This window comes from Pseudorca crassidens, chromosome 15 (assembly GCF_039906515.1).
Source record: "Pseudorca crassidens isolate mPseCra1 chromosome 15, mPseCra1.hap1, whole genome shotgun sequence".
NCBI classification, from domain to species: domain Eukaryota; kingdom Metazoa; phylum Chordata; class Mammalia; order Artiodactyla; family Delphinidae; genus Pseudorca; species Pseudorca crassidens.
This window is the reverse complement of record NC_090310.1, coordinates 37,528,874-37,538,957: the sequence shown is the minus strand read 5'-3', so window position 1 is coordinate 37,538,957 and position 10,084 is coordinate 37,528,874. Positions and strand designations below refer to the sequence as shown.

Sequence of the window (10,084 nt, the reverse complement as noted above, 5' to 3'; positions counted from 1 at the left end):
CTGCCAATGCAGGGGACACGGGTTCGATCCCTGGGCCAGGAAGATCCCACATGCTGCGGAGCAACTAAGTCCATGCGCCACAACTACTGAGCCTGTGCTGTAGAGCCCATGAGCCACAACTACTGACCATTCGTGCCTAGAGCCTGTGCTCCACAACAAGAGAAGCCACCACAATGAGAAGGCCATGCACCGCAACGAAGAGTAGCCCCCGCTTGATGCAACTTGAGAAAGCCTGCACGCGACAACGAAGACCCAACTCAGTCAAATAATTAACTAATTAATTAATTAAAAAAAAAAAAAAGAAACATCCTGCACACGGGAGTCACCTCATACCCACTGTCCAGAGATTCCACCAGGTTTCCAGGAGGGAGTGTTCAGTGGGCACAGGTACACAGAATTAGCTGAGGTCACGGGTGCAGCCTGAAGAACCGGACAGACACAGCTTTAATCCTGCCCCACCACTCAAGCAACCTGGGCCCTCAGTTTCCCCATTTGGAATATGGGACAACCCAGCTTGGCATCCCAGGGCTGAGAAGAGAGCCTGAGGGTGGTCTCCAGAGTCACCAGGGCTGAGCTGTATGTCACTGAGCAGGCCCCAAACCTCTCTGAGCCTAAGTTGCTCACTTGTGACAGGTGGCCAAGTTCACTGCCCACCTCGAGGGATAGACAAGGATTGGGTTTTTAACCACTCCCAGCATGAACAGTGCCCAGTAATGTTAGCTGGTAGGATTATCATCCCCGCAGGAGGTGGCACCTCCAACCCCACCCTCCAACCCTCAAGGGCACGTAGAAGAACACAGATCCAAACTTTATTTTGTAAATATTTCTCTCCAGGGCCTGCTCCGGCTGGGTGACAGGCATAAATTAAGGTCACTGAGCGTCCCCAGGCAGGGCGTGGGTTCCCCAGCCCCATTAGTCCCAGCCGAAGTCCTGGCCGGTCATTTGGTAGAACTTGCGATTAAAGGGTCGGTAGAAGGCCCGCAGGCGCTGGACCATGGCCTCAGGCACACGCGGGTGGGGCCGGCCCTTGGACTTGCCCAGGCAGCGGGGACGGCCGCTGCCCTGGGCCTTCTTGAGGCAGGGGAAGCCCTTGGTGGCGTTGAAGTAGAAGTGCTTGTCTGTGACGACCCGCTTGAGACCCAAGAAGTCCTGCACGTGGCCCAGCTCCCCAGCTGGGTCGCTGACCAGGCGCTCGCCACTAACAAAGAGGAAGCGGGACAGCGGGAAGTAACGCAGCCAGTTGTCCAGGTGCTGGGCGTACAGGCCGATGCGCACGGCACTCCAGGCCGTGTCCACGGGGCCCAGGCCTCGGCGGAAGGCCAGGGTGCCGAAGCTGGGCAGGCCCGGTGTCTTGGAGAGCATCTGCGCATAGTCAGAGATGGCCCGGGTCACGGGGTTCCGCACAACCACGATTAGCTTCGTGGCCGGGGACATGCCGTGGATGCGGCGTGGGGCCTCCCGGGTCACAAAATAGCTGGGGGTCTTCTCCATGGTGATCTGCCCATCCAGGGTGCGGGGCATCAGGCTCCTGTGGGAAGGTGGGTGGAGAGGGGGGCATGAGCAGGTGCTGGTCCTCCTCCAGTCCTCCCATGCTAGACCAGCCCCCAGGGGCCCGAGACTAACCTCCCCTTCCTCCAGGGAAGCCCCATACCTACAAGACAGGCGAGCCTCCCCATTTCCCCTTCCCCACCAGGCCCACCCATCCTAAGTGTCTGGGTGGGCAGCCTGGGGTGTGGGCCATGAGGGCGCCCAGCCTCAGCACAGGCTCACAGTAGGGGCCCATCCTCCAAGGCTATCCACACCCCTCCCAGAGCTTGACTGCACCCCAACCTTGACACTGCTGTGCCTCTCACCCCAGACCCAGCACTCCCCAGACTTGCCACCCACAAGGCTCCACCCACCATCCCCACCCCCACAGGCCCCTGCACTGTAATTACCCCAGTCACACTTTCATTAAGTGGCTGACGGTGTCCCCTGAATTAGGCCATTAGTTACTGACAAGTGTCCCCCAAAATGGGCAGCTGCCCCTCCTATCCCCCCCCTGCATGGCGTCTCCTGCCTTTGGTGGCAGCCCTGCTAATTCTCCCCGACCTGGGCCCCCCAGAATGCTGAAAGCCACAGCGCAGCCCAGGACACTGGAGAGGTCATTGAGGCAGCCTGAGGATCTGTCTCAAGACCCCAGCTGCCTGGGTTGCCCAGACCCGGCTTGGAACCCATGGTGCAAGGCTGCAGCTGCAGCATTTCCAAGCAATCCTCTCATTCTGACCAGGGGTGGGGGTTGGGGGGTGGAGGAACCTTGGAACCATCCCAAGGTTCCGGGGGAGTCGGCTGGTGACAGACCCCTGACAACCCCAAATCTGGGGAAGCCCATCCTAGCACTCCACCCAGGCAGTCCAGGGACCCTGGGTAGCATCCTGAGGCCACCCTGCCAGCCAGGTAGAACAGGGTGGGGAGGGGCAGGGTGCAGCAGCAGGGCCAGCTGAGCAAACAGCTCCAAGGGAGGGCTGGGAACTAGGTCAACAGAGGCAGAGGCTATCAGGCTCTGTGCTAGGGACGGGGTGGGGGGTGTCTCTGTCCCCCATCTCTGAAGGAGCTGCCCCCAATCCCACTGACAGCCCTCAGGACTGGCCCCAGCCAGGAGGGTGACACACAGGACAAAATTCAGGTTTCATCCAGCCTAGTGACCCCCAGACACGAGCTTCTGAGAGACGGTCTCCTCTTCCTGCTCAGGCCAGGTGGACACCCAGGTGTACAGGCACACGAGTTGGCGTGCTCAGCTTGGAGGGTGCTGATGTCGGGACTGGAGAACGTGCACACATGAGTCCCAGGCATGCCGCCGGCTCCCCTGACACCACCCTCTTGGCTCGGGGGAGTGGGGTGGGCTGCAGGGTCTGCCGGCTGTGGGAGCTGCCCCTCCCCTCAAACTAAGGCCCTGGGCAGAGCTGGTCTACAGAAGTCATGGGAGACAATTCTGCTCCCGCCATGTCCCAGGAGTGATCTGGGACTCCTTCCACCCCACTCACTGCCCCACTTGAGGCTCAGAGATGGAGCAGGAAGTGTTGGGATGGATGCTGGCTGCAGCTGCTGGGAGGCGGTGTTGGCTTGGCTTCTGCTCCCAGGAATCCAGGTGGGAATTGCACCCAGCCTTCCCTGTGAATAAGTTCAAAGAGAACTTGGGTGGGAACAAGGCCAAGGGCTGAGGTTCAGGACTGCAGCCTGGGGTAGCCAGCTCAGGGAACCCCCCTTCCCACAAGAGGGAGGACAAAAGAAGGCGGATCTCCCCGCACTGGACCTCGATGCTGAGACCCACAGACATAAGCCAGTGCCGACAGACGTCATCAGAAGTCACCGCCCTCCCTTCATCACCCTCCTGAGGGAGGGAACCAGCCCTGACTGCTCTGGTACCCTCCTCACCGACCTCTGACACCCCCTTCCCATCCCTTTCCTCCCCCAGGTGCCCAGTGACCCCAGGAGCACCCTCTTTCCTTCTCCAGGCTGGGCTCACCTGGTTCTGAGTATCCCCACCCCTTCCCGCCTGCCTGGGGGGAGGGGCTGCAAGGAAGCGGACAAAAATTAGAGGGACCTTAGCACCCACTGCTATTTTCTCTCCAAGGAAGTCAGAGGAGAGGAAGTCAGGGAGGTGCCCACAGCCCCACCGTGGAAGGGGGATGGGAACAGGGATGGGGGAGGCTGACTTTCCAGGCCCACTCTTGCCACAAACCAGCTTCGAGATCTGAGATCTTTGGGATCAATTACTCAACCTCCCCAGGCCTCAGAAGTCTGTCCCCAGCCAGCCAGGCACAGAGGAGCGGGGGATGGGGGCTTCTTGGGGGTGGGAGAGACTGGGGAGAGGATGAGAGGACCAGGACTCTGACCCCCACACGGCAAACATCTGACAAGTTGCTCTGTGGACACTCCCTCCCTGCTCATCTGGTCTGCATTTCCCTGCGGCTTCCATCCAGCCCCAGGCAACTCTCCCTCCTCTGTCTCAGCCCCACCCCCACCCCCCTATCCTGCACCTCGCCTGGGCCTCATCCAGCGGGGCCTGGGACTCAGCAGAAACCAGCTATGGTTCCTGTCTGGAACAACACGGTACCAGGAGCCAAGGGGGTGGCCCTACCTGTATCCCTCCTGGTCTCTGTGCTTTTCCAAAATACTAAGGTCAAAGTACAGCCCCCACCTGCCCCCAGACAGGGCGCCCCCTTCTGAACTGAGACCTGGGGGTGTTTGTCTGTGTGACCCCAGCACCTGCCAAACAGAAGGTGCTCAATGAGTCAGTGACTAGATGAACAAATGCTGTGTGAGCTTGGGGACACTTGGGGGTCACGGTCCCCAAGAAGGAGGATCCTCAAGAGCCTGAGGGATGAGCTGAGGCCCAGGGAGGGGGACTGGTTTGGCCAAGGTCAACTTTGAGCAGCCCAGCACCCCTGCCAAGGCCAAGGAAAGGGCCAGAGTCACTGCCTGGTCACAGCCCAGTGGGAACAGGTGTCCCAGAAAGTCAACTGGGGGCACTGGCCACTGCTCCTCTTCTCACCGTCCCACACCCCCACCAAGAACAGGCTCTGGAGGCTGGGCCCAGAGTCCTGAGAGCAGACAAGGCCACCAGACCCTCCCTGCCCGGGGGCTGGGCATCCTCTTTGCAGCTGGGGAAACAGGCAGGGGTGGGCATTTTCAGAGGTTCACTGCACACTCACGGCTGGTTGGAAGGACAGTCAGGTTCAGAGGCACAGGTGCCTGTGAGCAACACCATGCCCACGTGCACACACATCAGCGCACAGCCTCGTCCCTTGGAAGGCACGTGGACACACGCACTCCAGAAGCTCAGCCCTGCACCAGCCAGTGAAGGGTCAGCACTAGCCAGCCCCGAGGGACAGCTCCAGATTAAAGGGGCGGAAGCCACGGACCTGACCCTCTGCCTCCTCTGCAGCACCCCTCCCCCCAGTGTGGTGGCTGGGCCGAGGAAGGAGAAAGTCTCCTCTACCAGACTTAAACAGGCTGCTGAATCATCCCACTCCCATCTCCGGCCTCAGGGACACCAATGTCCCAAGAGCCCCTCCCCTGTGCTGAGGATCTGACCCCGAACCTGGGTCCAGCTGGCTTCCTCTGAGGCCCCTCAGGCTCCCCAGACCAGTCCCCCAGAGCTGAAGCATGTGCCCAGGGAGGGCCTGGATAGGCTCTCAGGATCCCTGGCTGTTTGGGAGCCTTTTTAGGTCTAAACCCAATTCTAGACTCTCCTGCAGCCCCTCATTAGCCCAGCTTATGGGGTCAGTAGTGAGCTCTGAAATTTGTACTATGGTTAACAGTGTGTCCTTCCCCTTCTCCATCCTCCTCCTTTCCCCCTCCTCTTCTTCCTCTGCACAGAAGTGAGGAATTAGGGATGCTTTCAGATGCTGAAGCACTGTCAGAGTGGGGTAGTGGTTTCTCCCTGAGTGTTGAGAATGCAGGGATTCAGACAGTCAGGTCCAGGGATGGACTCACCTCCCCCGTCACCACACAACTTCCCTAGACCTCTGACAGCAGCAACCCTTCAGAGTTCATGAGCCAGAACCCCCTGTTCTCGTTGGGAACCCTCCAAACCCATAAGTAATTCTGATGCAAAAAAGCAAAGATAACAAGGGTGGGGGCAGGGTGGAATCTGGGTACAGAAAAACTGGTAAACCTGGAGGTAAAAAGTCTCAGTCCTGCCACCCCCAACTCACCACTAATTCACCAGGTGACCTTGGGCAGGGTCTTCTCTGGCCCTCAGGGGCTTGGCCCAAGCTTGGGGATGAGGCTGGTGCTGTGGGGAGTGGGGTGACTCACCCTCCATCTGTAAGCTCTCATTTCCCCAAAGGAAGGGATAGAGCGCTGAGGCAGGCTTGTGCCCGACTGACAGAGGCAGAGGGCTGGGCCTCACACTCAACCTTCGGTGCTAACCTCGGCAGGGAGGGGCTGGTGTTTGACCAGCCACCAGGACAGGTTACTTCAGCTGCAGCTGGGTGCTCCCCCACATTCCACCACACCCCCCAAGGCCATACTGGGTGGGAGTCAGGGCAGCTACAGAGCCCCATGACATGAGGCTGGGGTCCCAATTCCCATCCCTGGGCATTGACTCAAAGGCACCCTCCTCCTTTCTAAAGATCAGACTTTCTCCAGACACCCAGGACTATGGAGAAGGATTCCTCTCTCCAGGATCAGGGGTCTTAGGTGTGGGGAATGGGTTGACAGATACTTTCTAGGAGGCTGCAGGGAACCCGGAGACTCTTTCTTAAGGTAACTGACCAGAGTTCAGACACGTTCCCCTCAGTGATGCAGGGGAGAGGGCCAACTGAGCATGAAGCATTTCTAAAGCACCTCAGACCCCACAGGCTCCAAACTACTTCTCGCTGGAATCGCACTCTAGCCCCGAACCAGGGCTTTCCCTGGAGTTTTCAAAGTTTCTGGGAGTCCGTGGCCAGTGACCGACCCTCTTTTCCATAAAACCTGCTGCAGGAGGGCCGCGTCCTCCCGGCCAAGCCTCAGCCCCCACGCAGGCTGGTCTCAGCCCCTGAAGATGCCTGGAGTCCTCGCCCCGCGGGGTCCCCAGTGAGACCCCTGGGGCACACCACGCGGTTTCCCGGAAGGCACCCGCCAGGAAGCCGATGGGGCGGACGGGACGAGCGCTCACCGGTACCAGGCGAGGCCGCGCTCGTAGCACCTGTCGAAGAAGTGGGGCTCCGAGCCGAGCGCGCGGACGTCGGGGTGCAGCCGCAGAAACTCCAGCAGGGCGCGCGTGCCGCCCTTCTTCACGCCCACGATAAGCGCCTGCGGGAAGCGCCGGCGGCCCGAGCCACTGGCCACCGGCAGGCCGGACGTTCCGGGGCTGCGGGCTGCGCGGGGCGGCTCGGCGGGCGCGGGGGCTGGCACGGGGATGCGGCCGGCCGGCGGGCAGCGTCCGGGGAGAGCGCAAAGGCAGTAGGCTCCGAGCACCAGAGCGGCGAACAGCAGAGGCGCACGGGGCGCCCGAAGCGTGGCCCCAGGCCCGCACCCGGCTCCCTGGCTGCCTCCTGCCCCGCCGCCCAGGCCGCCGCTACCTGCCATGGGGCCACACCGCTCCCAGGCCTGGGAGCGGGGGCTGCAGGAGGGCGCACATCCCCGCCCGCGCCGCGCTCAGTCCGCTTGCGCCCGGCTTCTGCTCTGCGCCCCACTGCCCAGTCTTCTGGGAGCCGGGAGGGACCAGTGCTAGGGCGGGCTGCCCCGCCCAGCCCAGAGGCCCCGCCCCGCTTGAACCACTGCTCCACCCGGGACTCGCCGGCACCTACGGGCGCCGCGGCGCGACTCCGAGCCTCAGTGACTAGCCGGACGCGCCCGCTCGGAGACCCCAGGCCCCAGCCCGCTCAGGATGCGGCGGCGGCAGATTGGGACGCAGGACGGTGACAGGACTGAGCTGCTGGCCAAAAGACCCGCTCTTAGAGGGCCGATCGCTGCCCCTCCCTGACGAGGGCAACGCGGCAGGTGCGCGGGAGGAACAAGCGGGCCAAGAAGTCGCGTGCACCTGGCCCTAGTGAGCAGAGGGGTTCCGGGAAGGTGGAGGGAAGTCTGCGGCGGGAATGGGGCGCATCTTGCTGATAGTTGGCTTGCCATTGCCATGCGTCAGGGTCACGGGCAGGGCGGTTGAAGAGGACTAGCCAAGTTGATTCCCATTTTAAAGTCTGGGAGACAGGCTCAGGGAGGACAGGCGTCTTTCCCAAGGGCCCAGTGAAATTCAGACCTCAGTCTTCTGACCCTTTTTACCATGTCACACGGTCTGTCTGTGCAGCCTAGTCCACCTGGTGTTGCCCTGGGATGTCAGTGACCCATCTCTGGCACTGGCAAAGCGGCTCCTATTGGAGATGTGAAGGATTCAGGAGACCTGTGCTGGGGAAACTAGAAGGAGGAGCCGGGGTCCTGTCCTAGGAGCTTCCTCTGAGGGGCAGGGAGACTCAGGGGCCACTCCCAGTAATGAGACCTGCTGGGCGCTGGACACTCTGCGGGAGTTTTACACACCCCCAGGCTCACTGAACCCCCAGCCCAGCACAAAGAAGGCAGAGGAGAGCTGGCTGGGAGAAGGTGAGCACAGCCCCAGGTAGAGACAGAATGGAACCCATGTCCTGCCTTTGCCTCTACCCCAGGCTTCCTGGCCTCAGGGTTGGTGCAGGTGGGCATGGGCTCCCCGAAGAGGCCAGCCTTCCTCCAGCCAATGCCCAGAGACTACTGCCCTGGCTTCTGCTGGTTAATGGGCTGTTCCTGAGCCTAATGGTATCTGGATCTAAGGGCAACCTGGAGCACTTCCCCAGGGCAGGGGCCTCCATGACCCACCCAGAGGTAGCCTTGGCCGGAAGAGGGCTCTGCAGAGCCAGGGTGAAGACCACTGACCAGGCCCTCAGCCCAGTTCCCAGACGCCATGCCTGCATCTGCTTGTCAGGGCATGACTCAGCCAGGAGCCCTGTCTGTGGGGTGTTGGCACAGCGCTGTCTGGGGTACATGCCGGCACATGCAGGGTCACAGGAAGTTCTTCTTCTGGTCTAGCTTAAAACGGGATTTGTTCCAGACAGTCTGGTTCTCCTTAGAGCCACCCACTCCACCTGCAGCACCCACCCAGAGCCTCAGCAGCCACCACTCAGGGCTCCAAATTCCAGCTTTAAAACCTGATGGCCCCTCTATCTCCCTGCCCAGCACAGGCACTGGCTAGGCACCCCCTAGCCTTTGCTCATGATGTTCTCCCTGCTGGGAATGCCTTTTCCTTAGTCCCGCCCCCCACCACACACACACACACACACACACACACACACTCACACACACACAGATACACCTTGAGGACTTTCCAGGAAGAACTTACCAAGAACAGCAGGACACCAAACATGCTGGGGGTGGGGGAGTGAGGTCCAGGGACAAGAGTCAGCTTGGTGTTTGGCATCTGATCCCCTCTCTCCACCCACCATCTTGTTCTCAGGTGAGGGGTGGGTGCAAATCTAAGGACATCCAGGATGGCAGCCTTGGGAAGTTTGTTCACCAGTGTACCTCACAGAGCCTGGTACCTGATAGACACTCAATAGAGACGAGCCAGTGGAAGGATGGGAGTGGAGAGAGAGGCTGAAGAAGGCTTTCTAGAGTAGGTGATTGTCAGGCAAGGAGCAGGACAGCATCCCAGTCGGCTGGGGAAAGGCCCAGCAGCAGAGAGCATAGTGATGGGATGGGGGTGGTGAGGAGGAGGAATGGGGTAGAGCCGAGGCTCATCCCTGGGGAGTGGGTCCCAGCCTCATCTTTCTCTAGCACATGGCCTCAGGCTCCTACCAGCCTAAACCTCTGGTCCCTAAAATAGAAACCTGACTCTGAAGGAAGAGCTTCATTGAAATGCAATTCCCATAACATGCAATTCGGCCATTTAGTTTCTCAAATTCAATGGTTTTCAGTATATCCACAGTGTTGTACAACCATCACAATAAATTTCAGAACATATTCATCACCCCAAAGAGAAATCCCATACCCGTTAGAAGTCACTCCCTGTTCTCCCCCACCCAGCCCCTGGCAACCACTAAGCTACTTTCTGTCTCTGTGAATTTGTCTCTTCTCCACATTTCATATAAGTGGAATCATACATTATGTGGCCTTTAGCAACTGGCTTCTTTCACTCAGCATAGTGTGTTCAAGGATCATGTATGTTGTAGTGTGTGTGTGTCAATGCTTCATTCCTTTTTAGGGCTGAATAGTATTCCACTGTATGGATGGATCACATTCTGTTTATCTATTCATCAGTCAATGGACACTTCAGTTTTATCCACCTTTTGGTTATTGAGAATCATGCTGCTGTGAATGTTGATTTACAAGTTCTTTTGTGGACATATGTTTCATTTCTCTTGGGTATATACCTAGGAGTGGAATTGCTGGGTAGACAGTAACTACATTTAGCCTTTTATGAAGAGTCCTTTTGAAGGTTAAATCTGGGAATTTCAGAATCTACATCTCCATGATCCTCACCCCCAGAGCTGCTGCCTTCCCTCCTCCCCAGGATGTCTGAGTTGCTCCTCCACTCTGCCTCTGCCCTGCTTTGCCATCAGAGTCCAACCCCAGCTCCCCGCTGTGTGAT

The 10,084-nt window shown here is 59.4% G+C and overlaps 1 protein-coding gene across 1 annotated transcript; it reads right to left on the bottom strand.

Annotated features, from left to right (window-relative positions):
* Positions 1-793: 793 nt before the first annotated feature.
* Positions 794-7,227, bottom strand: HS3ST6 (heparan sulfate-glucosamine 3-sulfotransferase 6). Its single transcript, XM_067707043.1, has 2 exons — positions 6,647-7,227; positions 794-1,528 (listed from the first exon to the last, which is right to left on the bottom strand). Exons 1-2 carry the CDS (start codon positions 7,057-7,059, stop codon positions 913-915), a joined length of 1,029 nt encoding a protein of 342 aa, XP_067563144.1. The 5' UTR covers positions 7,060-7,227; the 3' UTR covers positions 794-912.
* Positions 7,228-10,084: the final 2,857 nt, after the last annotated feature.

Coding starts and splice junctions, on each gene's coding strand:
- HS3ST6 (XM_067707043.1), bottom strand. CDS start 7,059: ATGGCAGGTAGCGGCGGCCTGGGCGGCGGGGCAGGAGGCAGCCAGGGA. Junction 1,529..6,646: donor CGCGGCCTCGCCTGGTACCG/GTGAGCGCTCGT, acceptor ACCTTCCCACAG/GAGCCTGATGCCCCGCACCC.